Raw genomic sequence first — 16,045 nt, forward strand, 5'->3', positions numbered from 1 at the left:
GCCAGTCAGTAGAGTTACACCAGCAACACCACCTGGATGGGAAAGGGGGGCGACATACTTTCGTGGGAAAGGAAGGCAATCAAGGGAATGTGGTTTTAAATGTAAGTTTTAGTGGGAATTCTCCATTCGCTGCTTTACCTCTGTCCTAGTCATTTCACTTCATTAAACAGTTAAAGGATTCTGGGCTCCTGACTGTCATTGTATAAATGCTCAAATGGTCTAGTGCTGACACTTGCTTTAATTTAGAAACTAAACTAAATCACAGTGTTCTACACAGAAGTTCTCCAGAAATATTAAGCCTTATTTTATTTACTATCTAATAAATTTCCATTTTAAGCAAGATAGAAGTTTTTCATAGACTAAGCCATATTACACAGAGCAAGTGATGACTGCCAAGAGATTGATCTGCCTCAACAAAAAAGTCTTGCTCCAAATCACACAGACTTTCCTAAACATTAACAAAGCAAACAAGAATAACTATGACAGCTTAAAAATTCTACTTCACTTATTAGATAATTTTGCAAAGGTATTGGCAACATTTTGTAAATTAAAGGTATTAATATCAAGTTACTGTTGAATTCTACTGGAAATATAATACAGGAGTTTGAACATTTCATTTATTTTTATTACCAGCATTCTTATGCTACCTACTCAAACTCCAGATGACACAGACTCAAATGATGTGAATTTTCCTACTTTTACCCCATTTTGCTCTGAAAGTCAAAGGACTGACAACATGACTTGAGCAATTATTGCCTGTCAAGGGCACACATGTTCACTTGGCTACATCCCCAGATGTAGAGAGTTAGGAAGATGACCTTAACAGATATACGCCAGATCTGTTACCAAAGCAACGAGGAGAAAAACATGGCTTAAATCCAAAACAAGCAGAAAGTACAAGTAGTCCTCACTTACCAACTGCAATTGAGACTGGCAACTCTGTCACTAAGCGGCACAGTCATTAACTGTGATGTCACGTGACCATGCCAACTTCCAACATCAGTTCTGGCTGCAGTCATTAAGTGAATCACCACAGGTCATTAAGCATGACATCACGTGACCGTGACTTGCAACTTCCTGCCAGCTTCCCCACTGACTTTGCTTGTTGGAAGTTGGCTGCAAAGGTCACAAATGGTAATCATGTGACTGCAGAACATTGTGACCATCATAAATGCATGCTGGTTGCCACATGCCTGAATTGCAATCGCATGACTGCAGGGATGCTGCAACAGCTGCAACTTCAAGGACCAGTCATGTCTCATTTTTCAGGGCTCTTTTAAGTTTGCATGGTCGCTGAACGAGTGGTCAGTAAGCGAGGACTGCCTGTATGCATAGGTGGCTCAGACACACACCTCCCTAATTCACATGGGTATAACAAGGGAAGGAGGCACAGCATAATCAGACTTGCAAGCTTTTATTATAGCCACTCTCAATAACAGTAATCTTAGCCTTCCTGTACAGTCCCTTGCTGGCTGGGAAATTCTGGGTGTTGAAGTCCACCCTTAAAGCTGCCAAGTTGAGAAACACTGGTCTAGAATCTATTAAAATATATCTATTTTTTGCCCAGGTGCAAATCAGTAAAAATCCTTTTTATGAACACCAGAAGGATATAAATCAATACATGAATTACTGAAGTTGACTGTTGATATGTGTTGTTTATCAACATTTCAATCAGTCTTCTTTAGACAAAGAAATAAAATTTAAAAAAACTTAATGAAATTGGGATAATTTGGGGGGAAGTTGTTTTATCTATGGCACAAATGTCCAGGATCCCCCCCTCTTTGTCTTAATTTTACATAATATTAATAAATGTAGATATTGATTAGTTGATTATAAATAAGACCACCAAATACCATAACACTATCTTCTGAAAACACTTTGTTGGGCTCACCTCCCATACTGCTCCAACACCTGAGGAAAAAGCCAGTTCTTAATGGCCTTCCAGAAGGCAAGGAGGGCAGGTGTCCTGCCTGTATCCTGGGAGAAGGCTGTTCCACAGGACAGGCACAGTTACAGAAAGGGTTCATTTCGTAGGTACCACCAGATGACAACATTTAAGAGACAAGACCTAGAGTGAACCCACTGTATGCAATCCAATCTAGTGGGACAGGTACATGTCCTCAGGGAGAGGCGGTCCCTCAAATAACCTGGCCCCATGCCATATAGGGCTTCAAAGGTGATAACCAACATCTTGGATTGAACCTGGAAAAAAATAGGGAGCCAGTACAGTTCACACAGAAGCAGTGTTACAGAGGCAAACTGTGGCATACCCCAACCTCACACACCACTGCATTCTGGAGAAGTTGAAGTTTCCAGGTGATCTTCAAGGGTAGCCCCATGTAGAGTGTATCGACTAGGGCATGAGTGACTATGAGGAAAGCCTCCCAGTCCAGATATGGGTGCAACTAGTGCCCAAGATGAATCCATGGAAAGTCCCCCCTAGCCATGGCTGCCACCTGCTCCAAGAGCAGAAGCCAGAGTCCAGGAGGACCCCCAGACTGTGCACCAACTGTCCAGGAAAATGGGAAGCTGGCAGGGAAGGTTGCAAATGGCAATCACGTGATCATGGGGCACTGCAACTGTCTTAACTGCAAGCCGGTTGCCAAGTGCCCCAACTGCAGCCACATGACCTTGGGGGTGTTGCAACAGGCAGACTTTTGAGGACTGGTCATAAGTATCACTCATTCATCGCTTTCACAACTTCAAACGGTTGCCGAGCAAGTGGTTGGTAAGCAAGGACTACCAATATATGGAAATATAACTAAAGTTGCAAATTATTTACACCACCCATTCCCAAATGGCTCTGGGCAGTGTTGCCTTGCCTCGACTCCAGTGAAAGTTTGTTCTAAACTAAAAGGCCCTTTACGAAGAAATCAGACTTTACTGTCAATTGCAGATGTACCTGTGGTGCAACCTGCAAGAGGTGTTGTAGACCTGAAGGTCTAAAGAAATATGGGATCATGTAAGAAACTTTGTACATCACAGTGAGCATCTTAACTTGCATTCATAAAGCAAATGGCAACCAGTGACCTCAAGAGATGCCACTGTCCATACCTGCTGCCACATTCTGGACCAGCTGCAATTTCAATTACTAAAAACTTAAATAGTAAAGCTTTCCTACACATTTCAGCTTAGGAAAACATCTCCCCTTAGGAACTGAACAGCTGCCTACAGCCTTCAAATCCAGTCACTCACTATCAAATATTCACCCTCTTTACATATTCCATAGCCTTATTATTTTAAATCAGCACTAAACCTTATCTAAATTGGCCATAAAGCTGATGAACCTAGCAAGTTAGACAAGGATGCTAAACAGTGTATTTTCAAAAGCAAATAACAAATTCAGTTCCAGAGCAGAAATGTAACACTAATACAGTCATATTTAAGGGTGCAAGTGTTGTAAAACAGAAATGTGTATCTCATCAAAATAGGAAATACTTCTTTTAAACCCTAGCCATTCCCTTCAAGATTAAGTTCTACAACAACTTTCAAGCTAAACATTCAATTAAGTGACACATGAATATTATAAAGAAATAATTATTATGCCTTCTTTCCAATAGTGTTGAAAAGTTCCTAGATTCATCACTGTCACTAAAGGCGCAAGTGCTCCCCATGGCTAAGAGTGCTTAATGTCAACCGGATAATATACCACCTAGGTGTTTTTTCTGAAGAAGAACAATCCAGAGCTGGAAACCTCATCCATAGACCACTCTAGTGTACTCTGTGTGAAACTGTTCTTATGCTTGGCCCAAAAGCTGCAGCGGCTATAGGATGCGATCTCAGCTGTAAAGTGGGGCAACTAACATGGCTAAGTTGCTGTACTGGCTGCTAATTAGCTACTAAGCTCAGATCACATTTCTGGCTATGACATTCAAGGTCCTAAACAACTTGGGACCAGGATACTGCCTTCTGAGTCAGTAGTATGGTGAGCAGACACTAGTGGAGGCATCCAAATTAAAAATATTTCAACTCAAATGTCACAAAAAATGAACATCATTACATTTTACTTTCAATTTCCAGTCAGTGTTATATGGACAATACAAAATGACTCGGATGTTACTAGTAAAGAGGAAAGCATGCAAATCTAAATCAGCATGGAGGCTACAAATGCAAGTACATTTTAGTACACATCAAGTCATGCAACTCGTCATCAGTTGTTTAGCTGCAGTAAAGTAAGCCTACACTCTTGCTCTGCTGCATGGTTTTATTCCATTTTAAAGCCAGAACAGTAATCCTACTTGGTTGAATAAGAAAAGGATAGTAGTTGACATACCTTGATATATTTGCTGTTAAAAGACCGCTCATTCCAAATCTTAAACCAAGAAAAGAAAAGAAATTTAGAAGTGTTATAAAATTGCTTAAAAACTAGTAATAAAATTTAATCTCCATCAAGACTAGAACAGGAATTACAAGAAAATCCCACTAAATCCAGTTCCCAACCCCAAAGCACAATAACCTGAGTTGGAACCCTAACAGTCAGAGTATGACGCATAAATGGAGCAACTGAATGCCTCAGCCACAGTGTTTCTTTCAAGTCTAGATGACCTAGGTCAGTGTTTCTCAACCCTGACAACTCAGAGATGTGGACTTCAACGCCCAGAATTCCCCAGCCAGCATGCTAGGGAATTCTGGGAGTTGAAATCCACACTTCTTAAGGTTGCCAAGATTGGAAACACTGAACTAGGTCATTCACAACACATTAAAAAAATGTGTACCCTTTAATTTTAGCACTGGAAGGCTTGTCCTCTGTTCCAATGAGGGAAAGGGCCTTCTTATCAGAGGTACCAAAATTTTGGAATACGCTGCCAGTGAAGATTCCTCTTTGTCCATTTTTAACATGTTCTTTTTACTATTTTATAAAATATAATTGACTACTCTGAGGCATGCCAAGTCACTTATAAATATGGCCTGTTTTCTTAGATAATAATTAATCTTGCTTTATTATTGTGGCATTGTTTTTTAAACACCTGATTTTTGAATTTCATTCTTCTCAGAGATGCAACTTTGTTCTCAAGCAAGAACTCAAGCTTAAAATAAAAATCAAAATGGTCACCATAGAGACTGATACTGCATCATTTCTGACCCTGAAAAAAGGAGTCAAAAACAAGCACAGACTGTCCATGAAAGCATCAAATTAAATTCCATGCTAGAGTCTCTAACGGTGTCTAGCTGTAAAGGGACTCCTGTGAGTGACTATAATCTTCAGCAGTTATTTATCATTTGTTATTGGCAAATAGCTAGAGGATAGCCTGCCAGCCCATTACATATGAAGAGGCAACTTTCTCTAATTCAAAGGATCATTTTCAGATGTTACACAAAATTCAAATTTAGCATAGCATGAGCAAATCCAGACAAGTTTCAGGCTTATGCCATGTATGTATGTTTGTATGCATTTGTTTACAGGACTTATATGGCCGCTTATCTCATACAATTACTCTAGGCAGGTCACAACAGTCCATAAAACATACTTAAAAACAAAGATACTCTTCTCCCCAGGTGCCAGACCAAACATCCTCCCAGCTCAACCCCCATCCTAGCCCAATGCTTGGGGGAAGAGCCAGGACATCACAGCCTTCTGGGAAGCTAAAAGGGTAGGGATCCCTCATATCTCAGATCGGAGGCTGTTCCAGAGGGCTGGGATGACCACCGAGAAGGCACACCTCCAAGGTCCCATCAGGTGACAATATTTAAGGGAGCATGCCCACCCTATCTAATCTAGTAGGACAGGCAGATACCCTCAGGGGCAGGCAATCCTGCAAGTAACCTGGCCCTGTGCCATGTAGGGCACTCATGGTTTTAGGGTTTAAATTGGCTACAGGTAGTCCTTGACTTACAACCATTTGTTTAGCAGCTGTTCAAAGTTACGATGGCACTGGAAAGTGACTTACAACCGGACCTCATACTATGACCATCATAGTGTCCCTGTGGTCACATGATCAAAATTCAGGCACTTGGCAACCAGCTTGCACTTATGGCAGCTGCAGCATTCCGGAGTCACGTGATCACCATTTGCAACCTTCCCAGCTGGCTCCCGACAAGCAAAGTCAATGGGGGAAGCCAGATTCACTTAACCACCATGGTGATTCACTTAACGACTGCAGCAAAAAAGGTCATAAAATCAGGTTTGACTCACTTTACGACCATCTTGCTTAACAATGGAAGTTCCAGTCCCAATTGTGGTTGTACATCAAGGACTACCTGTATCTTCAAATAAATCATTACCATTTTTTCTCAATTAAAATACCACAATACCACAACACTCTGCAAACAAAAGTGAAAAACTATAGCTAAGCCAGAGAAACAGTATAAGATTCAAGTATATTTGTGTAAATAGTGATTTAACCCACACGGAGCAAAAGTTTTACCAGCTTTCTCCCCATCTCTGCTTGCTCTCTCCTTCTGTAGCCGACTGGTAGCAGTTCCATTAGATCAGGGTATTTCAAGCTTGGGACTTTTAAGATGTGTGGACTTCAACTCCCAGAATTCCCCAGCCAACATGCCACACAACTTAAAAGTTGCCAGGGTTGAAAAACACTGCACTAGACAACTTGCCTACCTCTTCTTAGGCCAAAGATCAATGACTTCTTTCCCTGAGTGGAATATGTTTCCATATTCTAATTTCCATATTCTAACACGCATTTAGGGAACAGCAAGACCGGTTTCGATGAGAATCCCCAAAGGCCTCTGGCAGCGGCCAAAACGCTCCACCGAACGAAAAGGACCTGAATTTGTCCCCGTCGGCCCTGTGCAGTTTGGGAGTTCGGGAGAGTGGAGGGCAAAAGGAAGAGGGGCCGACCAAGGGCAAGGTGGATAGATGATATTCTAGAGGTGACGGACTCATCCCTGGGGGAGCTAGGGGTGGCAATGACCAACAGGAAGCTCTGGCGTGGGCTGGTCCATGAAGTCACAAAGAGTCGGAAGCGACTAAATGAATAAACAACAACAAAGTCACAAAAGAAAGTGACTTTGAAAGTGAAAGAAGAAAGTGCAAAAGCTGGCTTGCAGCTAAACCTCAAAAAAACCAAGATTATGGCAACCAGCTTGATTGATAACTGGCAAATCGAGGGAGAAAATGTAGAAGCAGTGAAAAACTTTGTATTTCTAGGTGCAAAGATTACTGCAGATGCTGACTGCAGTCAGGAAATCAGAAGACGCTTAATCCTTGGGAGAAGAGCAATGACAAATCTCGATAAAATAGTTAAGAGCAGAGACATCACACTGACAACAAAGGTCCACATAGTTAAAACAATGGTATTCCCAGTAGTAACATATGGCTGCGAGAGCTGGACCATAAGGAAGGCTGAGAGAAGGAAGATAGATGCTTTTGAACTGTGGTGTTGGAGGAAAATTCTGAGAGTGCCTTGGACTGCAAGAAGATCAAGCCAGTCCATCCTCCAGGAAATAAAGCCAGACTGCTCACTTGAGGGAATGATATTAAAGGCAAAACTGAAATACTTTGGCCACATAATGAGAAGACAGGGCACCCTGGAGAAGATGCTGATGCTAGGGGAGTGGAGGGCAAAAGGAAGAGCGGCCAACCAAGGGCAAGGTGGATGGATGATATTCTAGAGGTGACGGACTCGTCCCTGGGGGAGCTGGGGGTGTTGATGACTGACAGGAAGCTCTGGCGTGGGCTGGTCCGTGAAGTCACGAAGAGTCGGAAGCGACTGAACGAATAAACAACAACACACGTTCCTGGAATGCTGAACTCACAGTAACACATAAGAGGAAATAAACACTACCTGAGATCTTTTCTTTCAATATGAGGAACACCTTTGACTAGGAGTTGCCAGCCTACTTGGTTTCTGTGCTGTCCTGTCTAAATGAGATGGTATAGCACAGTGTTTCTCAACCTTGGCAACTTTAAGATGTGTGGACTTCAAGTCCCAGAATTCTGGGAGTTGAAGTCCACACATCTTAAAGTTGCCAAGGTTGAGAAACACTGGTGTAGCAGAAAGAGACAAATTATACTGGCCATCTCCACTTCAGCAAAGTCATGACTTTTAAAACCAGTCTCTATGTACTCTAATAAAAAAAATGTGAATTACTCTGAATCAGTCAATTGCATATAATCTACATAATTCTAAGCATTCAAGAAAAAAACACGGCTTACTGGAATGCAGACTGTCCTCTGCAATCAGTCTAAAGTAATCTAAAGCTATTTTTATTTATGGACCAAACACATTTTAGCACAAGTCAAATTTACTTTACTAGTTGAATTCTTTTACATTAACTTTTATTTCACCATCCCAATTATACCCTTCGACCAAATCACTCATAGATACATTGCTTAATGCAGAAAGAGGGGTATTTTTAAATAAAAAAACACCTGGAAGCATACCTGCATCATAAACCATATGGTACAACATTCTCTCACACAAGTTATATTTAAATTTTAAAAAAAAAACAGAATGTGAAGAGAAACTCCTTTACTAACCCCAATGTAGTCAATGTCCAAGTCATGAAATCTTTTAGCACCTATAATCCAGGAGACAATATAATAAGTGGTGACATCTGGGTAATCATAGGGCCAATTCTTACCCCTCCCAATCCATCCTGGAAAAGCCCAGGGCAAGGCTGCAAAAAGAAGCAAAAATATACATATTAATAAACAAAACAAAGGAAAATTATGCTTAATACATCAACTACATGGAGCTAAAATGTTCTTTAAAATGTAGATAATGGGGGGGGTGTTCAAATACTAAATAGAGTTATTGTAGAAAGCATTTAATGTTCATATTTCATGCTTGATTTTATTGTAAACCGCCCAGAGTCCCTCTTTTGTGGGAGATGGGCAGTGGCTAAATTTGATTGATTGATTAATAAATAAACAAACTTATCCACATTTTCTAAGACTCTATTCATTGTAAATATTTATCACACCCCTACAAGAATCACTAGATTCTATGCATTTTTAACTTTCTTTTTCAATAATGATAGAGTTATAGTTTGCATTACTAATTACAGGATAATTCACTGAAACAGAAGAATGAGTGGCAGAAAATAATTGCCAACAAGAGCTAGATGGAACAATGAATAGAATTAAGAACAAACTGAGAAAAAGGGGTATATTTTTCAGAGCCCTGATTACAGTTGCTGAAAACTGCCATATAACTGTTTTGAAAATTACTTAAAATGGCCCCTTCCCTTGTCTTATTTATAAAAGCCCTGAAAACCTGTTTCTCCCAGGTCATGGGATAATTTGGATGGTGAGGTTCTTTAAAGTGGTCTTGCCCATGTGGGAGTATTTTGATTCTTCTGTGTTACAATCATCTTGTTAATTGTTTGTTTTTATCTTTTTTCAATATTGTGAACTGCCCAGAGTAGTTTTGAATTGGGAAACCTTATAGATTTTATAAACAAACAAACATGACATGAGTGATGAGGCCCCACCTACTTTGTGGTTCTCATTCTTCTCATGTGCCCCTTGACCACTGAAAGAGTTGATTAGAAGCCAAGGGAATGCAAATGAGCTAGAAATGGAGAGAGAATGAGAGGGGTCAGATGTTGGAGTTAATGGAAGGTAGAATAGCTGAAGAGTGGGATCAGGCACACAGAATTAATAAGCAAAAGACCGAAAATAAAAATAGTTGATGTCATGAATACTGATGGCAAGCAGGAAAGGGCCTCTATCCAGGGGGGAAAATGCATGCGTAGTACTGAGGAATTAAGCAGCCATTCAGTTTGTTAGGATTTTCTGTCTAATGTAGCAGTAATAAAACACTAGAGACCTATTCCTTGTCTCAGCGTGGTTCCTGACTGTTAGGACATAAACAGAGCTCTAAATTATTAATTAACATATATAAAATATAAGTTTAACATAACAAAAAGAAACCATTTCTCCTTTATGAAAGACAAACTCCAATACACAACACTTTTCTCATTCCAAAATATTTATTTATTTATTAAACAGATTTATAAGGCTGCCCAACTCACACATGGTGACTCCAGGTGGCTTACAGATTTAAAAATACCAATAATTCCAGAAAAAACCACCCCAAATAACAATTTATCTCATTCAAATAATCATTCCTTATCTTAACTTTAAACCATAAACAAATCTACAGTTCCTAAATATAAGATAATCCTAGTATCTTAAGATAAACAAAAATCTGAAATTTCGCACGACAATGATAGTTCCTCCTTTAAAAAGGAAAGTTCACCAAACTTCCTTACTTTGAATAAAAAGACAGTAAAATGCAAAGCCAGTTTAGGTACTATAAACTTCAGATACATAAAGTAAGTATAGTGGAAAAAACTGTAACACCTTATTAGATACAGTCAAATCCAGTATATCACATTTCTCCATTTAAAATAGCAAAATATTAGTAGATTCAGAAAGAACCACCCATAATAACAGCATATCTCATTTTATCCCTGGTCAAATAACCAATTTTAATTTCCTTTTTTGTTCTACAGTATACAAAACAATTTTTCTCTGTAATCCATTTGGATGGTTGTTGATCCTTGTTAAATGTTTCTTCAATACTTTAAACAGTACTTTAAACAGCCTCTTTCGTAAATCCAACAAAAAGAAATTATTCCAATTGCTCTCCGGGATTATCATTTTTATCTGCTCCTTAATCTTAAAAGCCTCATCCAGTTTTCCCTTTATATCCGTTGACAAATTCTTATTCAGTCTCATTCATATTTTTCTTAGGTAAATTTTGCTGTGTATCCTGTTCTACAACATCTTCCTCAGATAACAAATTGTTCTCAAAAAGACAAAACAAAGCTGACATAATTAAATCAAATTCCTGGTGTAGATCCCAGTGCAGTTCCTCAAAGATGTCTCTGAATGCCATAATAGGTCACTTGTCTTGCCATGTCCCCAATCTCAAAAACAATTTTTCGTTCTCACGACCATGTATTTATTCTTCAAATGTAATTTCAAAGTCTTAAAATTCAAAATGTTTTCCGAGCTCCTACTTCAAGCTTTCTGTAGTCAAAACCTTGTCTTGCTTTTTACTGTATATTGAAATTCTTAAAAATCATAAAATTAGATCTTCATATTCTTGTAGTTAGGAATGAAGACACTCACCAAGTATCTCCAGCCTTGTCATTCTGCAGGTGCTTCTTTGAAGCAGTTAATAAGCAATTTCTGGAGGTCAATAGCAAGGGAAGTGAATGAACTTAGTGACCTTTGAAAAGGCTCCATTTGCAGCTTGAGCAATTACGGAGAATCCCCCTGTCTCCTGATTCCACCCCCCACCCCAGATCTCTGTCTTGCAGTCTCTTCATGAGGAAAAGGAACAACTATAAGGAGAAACAGCTTGGGTGATCTCACGTCTCTCTCTTTTATCCAGAGAGGTTTGTTGGAGCCAATAGGCTAATCAGCTCCTTATTAAGTCCACAAATGTTGGCTCCATTTTACATGGAGCTGTCTTCAGTCTGCCATCTTCACCAGGAAGTCCAGGGAGAACAATTCTCTAGCAGTGAAAAAGGACCCTAACGTTGAAGTAGCTGTTAGAGTTATGCATGCTTTGAAAAAGATTGAGAAGTGCTTGGGACTTTACATAAACCCAACACCTCTTTTGTGCTTTCATTTAAAGCAGCCATGTCCTTTTTCAGGCTTCTGGGCAAACTTGGATAAAGAAGTTGCTGTTTTAAGAGTCCATTTGATTCTTAAAGCATCATCTCTTTTTCAGGATTGTGGAGGAAAAAAGAATGTGCTTTTTTTGTAACAATACTGCTTTAATTAGCAACTGTTACACTGTGCTTTTATGAGGTCTGAAATACCCGAGTTAACTTCAAACCGTGCATAACCTTAGTGGCCAGGGTCTCCAATTTTACTTCTAGAATAAGCCGATAAGCTATGGATCAGTCTTATTCCCTTTATCCTAACCTTCCTCCTGTTGATGGAGCAAGAGATGCCAAAACTTAATTTGAATGAATGCATGTGTTCCAGGCTATGACAACTTTCAGCCAAACAGTCTGTTTCCTTGAATTATGGTTTGGGTATGTAATAGGAGATCTGAGTATCCTCTCCATCACCATAATTTTTTCAATGAGTGAATTAAGCTATACAGCATGCAGGATTTTGGGGTAGATACTGGAACACCTAACTGGAATATTGCTTGGAAAAGGAAATAGAAGCAAGTGATGCTTGTTGGGGCAACATACAGTTGCAAAATAGTTACAAAAGCATTGGGAAGGAGTTGCAATCAGTGTAGATATATGCATGCTTGTAGCCATTATGAAGTAATTTATTCTTCCCCAGCTAACCTTCCTCATAGTGAGGTTAACTGACCTATATTTCAGACTGCCTTCCTCTTTGTGGATTGCCAATAGTAAAAACATGTTAACTTGTCTTCCTGTTTTTGTATTTTCTCACCCATACTGTCATTTCCTGATTTCTTGTTTTGGCGAACTAGTTTTTCCTAAGAAACGTATGTTAATATTGAAGCTGTGCAGAAGCAGATACACAGTGTCTGAAAAATACTACAACTTGGTGAAGAGCTCTAAAATATTGGAACTTGCTAGAGAGAATGAACTCTGTGTGTGTGTGCTCTAGAGAGAGAGAGAGAAACAAGTTTACAAGGTAATTTAAATACGAAAAAAATCAAAACAAAGGAAAACAGATGCTAAATTTAGACAGTATTATTTTGTGTAATAGGCCAAGATAGCAGCAGGCTTTTTGCCTGAGAACGTCAGTCCTTTCTTCTTCCCTTTTTGACACCAATGAACAAGCCAGGAGGTCTTCAGTTAGCCATAATTTCCCATTTTACTTCAGATGGATATTGAATCATGGTTTTTAGGTGGATTAATATCTTATTCTAAGGAACTTTGGATATTCTTGGAAAGTATGGTTATTTGTATTCTTCTAGATATAGTGTATTTATCTGAAAGGACTTCAGCAAAGGATCGTTACCTTGTCGTGGTGCTGGAGCTTGAGTGCCTCAATGATGCCATGAGCTAAACCGTGAAGGGCCACCCAAGATGGGAAGGTCATGACAGAGAGGTCAGACTAAATGCGATCCCTGGGGAAGGTAATGGCAACCCACCCCAGTATTCTTGCCATGAAAACTCAATGGATCAGTACAACCAGAGGTATGTCAGTATACCAACAGAAGATGAGACCCCCAGGTCGGAAGATGGTCAAAATGCTACGGGGCAGGAACAGAGGATGAGTTCAACTAGCCCCAGACGTGATGGCGCAGCTAGCTCAAAGTCGAAAGGACGGCTAGCAGCCGACGGTGCTGGTGGTGAACAGCAAATCCGATGTTCGAAGGAACAACACACCATTGGAACCTGGAATGTAAGATCTATGAGCCAGGGCAAATTGGATGTGGTTATTGGTGAGATGTCAAGATTAAGGATAGACATTTTGGGCATCAGTGAACTGAAATGGACTGGAATGGGCCACTTCACACCAGATGACCACCAGATCTACTACTGTGGACAAGAGGACCACAGAAGAAATGGAGTAGCCTTCATAATTAATCATAAAGTGGCTAAAGCAGTGCTTGGATACAATCCAAAAAATGATAGAATGATCTCAATTCGAATTCAGAGCAAGCCATCTAACATCACAGTGATCCAAATATATGCCCCAATCACAGATGCTGAAGAAGCTGAAGTAGAGCAGTTCTATGAGGATCTGCAGCACCTACTGGACAACACGCCTAAAAGAGATGTTATTTTCATCACAGGAGACTGGAATGCTAAGGTGGGCAGTCAAATGACACCTGGAATTACAGGTAAGCATGGCCTGGGAGAACAAAACGAAGCAGGACATAGGCTAATAGAATTTTACATAACGAACACTTTCTTTGCATAACAAACACTTTCTTCCAACAACCTAAGAGACGGCTTTATACATAGACTTCACCAGATGGACAACACCGAAATCAGATTGACTACATCCTTTGCAGCCAAAGGTGGCGGACATCTATACAGTCGGTAAAAACAAGACCTGGAGCTGACTGTAGTTCAGATCACGAACTTCTTCTTGCACAATTTAGGATCAGACTAAAGAGATTAGGGAAGACCCACAGATCAGCTAGATATGAGCTCACTAATATTCCTAAGGAATATGCAGTGGAGGTGAAGAATCGATTTAAGGGACTGGACTTAGTAGATAGGGTCCCGGAAGAACTATGGACAGAAGTTCGCAACATTGTTCAGGAGGTGGAAACAAAATACATCCCAAAGAAAGAGAAAACCAAGAAGGCAAAATGGCTGTCTGCTAAGACACTAGAAGTAGCCCAAGAAAGAAGGAAAGCAAAAGGCAACATGGATAGGGGGAGATATGCCCAATTAAATGCAAAATTCCAGAGGTTAGCCAGAAGAGATAAGGAATTATTTTTAAACAAGCAATGCGCAGAAGTGGAAGAAGACAATAGAATAGGAAGGACAAGAGACCTCTTCCAGAAAATTAGAACCATCAGAGGTAAATTCCAGGCAAAAATAGGTATGATCAAAAACAAAGATGGCAAGGACCTAACAGAAGAAGAGATCAAGAAAAGGTGGCAAGAATATACGGAAGACCTGTATAGGAAGGATAACAATATCGGGGATAGCTTTGACGGTGTGGTCAGTGAGCTAGAGCCAGACATCCTGAAGAGTGAGCTTGAATGGGCCTTAAGAAGCATTGCTAATAACAAGGCAGCAGGAGACAATGGCATCCCAGCTGAACTGTTCAAAATCTTGCAAGATGATGCTGTCAAGGTAATGCATGCTATATGCCAGCAAATTTGGAAAACACAAGAACGACCATCAGATTGGAAAAAATCAACTTATATCCCCATACCAAAAAAGGGAAACACTAAAGAATGTTCAGACTATTGAACAGTGGCACTCATTTCACATGCCAGTAAGGTAATGCTCAAGATCCTGCAAGGTAGACTTCAGCAATTCATGGAGCAAGAATTGCCAGATGTACAAGCTGGGTGTAGAAAAGGCAGAGGAACTAGGGACCAAATTGCCAATATCCGATGGATAATGGAAAAAGCCAGGGAGTTTCAGAAAAACATCTATTTCTGTTTTATTGACTATTCTAAAGCCTTTGACTGTGTGAACCATAACAAATTGTGGCAAGTTCTTAGTGGTATGGGGATACCAAGTGATCTTGTATGCCTCCTGAAGAATCTCTATAACGGCCAAGTAGCAACAGTAAGAACCGACCACGGAACAACGGACTGGTTTAAGATTGGGAAAGGAGTACAGCAGGGCTGTATACTCTCGCCCTACCTATTCAACTTGTACGCAGAACACATCATGCAACATGCTGGGCTTGAGGAATCCAAGGCTGGAGTTAAAATCGCTGGAAGAAACATTAACAATCTCAGATATGCAGATGATACCACTTTGATGGCTGAAAGCGAAGAGGAACTGAGGAGCCTTATGATCAAGGTGAAAGAAGAAAGTGCAAAAGCTGGCTTGCAGCTAAACCTCAAAAAAACAAGATTATGGCAACCAGCTTGATTGATAACTGGCAAATCGAGGGAGAAAATGTAGAAGCAGTGAAAGACTTTGTATTTCTAGGTGCAAAGATTACTGCAGATGCTGACTGCAGTCAGGAAATCAGAAGACGCTTAATCCTTGGGAGAAGAGCAATGACAAATCTCGATAAAATAGTTAAGAGCAGAGACATCACACTGACAACAAAGGTCCGCATAGTTAAAGCAATGGTGTTCCCCGTAGTAACATATGGCTGCGAGAGCTGGACCATAAGGAAGGCTGAGAGAAGGAAGATCGATGCTTGGAACTGTGGTGTTGGAGGAAAATTCTGAGAGTGCCTTGGACTGCAAGAAGATCAAACCAGTCCATCCTCCAGGAAATAAAGCCAGACTGCTCACTTGAGGGAATGATATTAAAGGCAAAACTGAAATACTTTGTCCACATCATGAGAAGACAGGACACCCTGGAGAAGATGCTGATGCTAGGGAGAGTGGAAGGCAAAAGGAAGAGGGGCCGACCAAGGGCAAGGTGGATGGATGATATTCTAGAGGTGACAGACGCGTCCCTGGGGGAGCTGGGGGTGTTGAAGACCAACAGGAAGCTCTGGCGTGGGCTGGTCCATGAAGTCACGAAGAGTCGGAAG

General features: G+C 40.3%; 1 protein-coding gene across 3 annotated transcripts in view; it reads right to left on the reverse strand.

Moving 5' to 3' along the window:
* The window catches only part of GALC (galactosylceramidase), a 63,545-nt gene that overhangs the window by 37,426 nt on the left and 10,074 nt on the right, over positions 1-16,045 (reverse strand). For all 3 annotated transcript variants that reach the window (XM_063290191.1, XM_063290190.1, XM_063290192.1), the window contains exons 5-6: positions 8,438-8,577; positions 4,274-4,312 (exon numbers count right to left, since the gene is read on the reverse strand). In XM_063290191.1, the coding sequence (XP_063146261.1) occupies positions 4,274-4,312; positions 8,438-8,577 (179 nt within the window). The remainder of the gene's footprint in view (positions 1-4,273; positions 4,313-8,437; positions 8,578-16,045) is intronic.

Source organism: Candoia aspera, chromosome 1, assembly GCF_035149785.1.
Source record: "Candoia aspera isolate rCanAsp1 chromosome 1, rCanAsp1.hap2, whole genome shotgun sequence".
Taxonomy (NCBI): Eukaryota; Metazoa; Chordata; class Lepidosauria; order Squamata; family Boidae; genus Candoia; species Candoia aspera.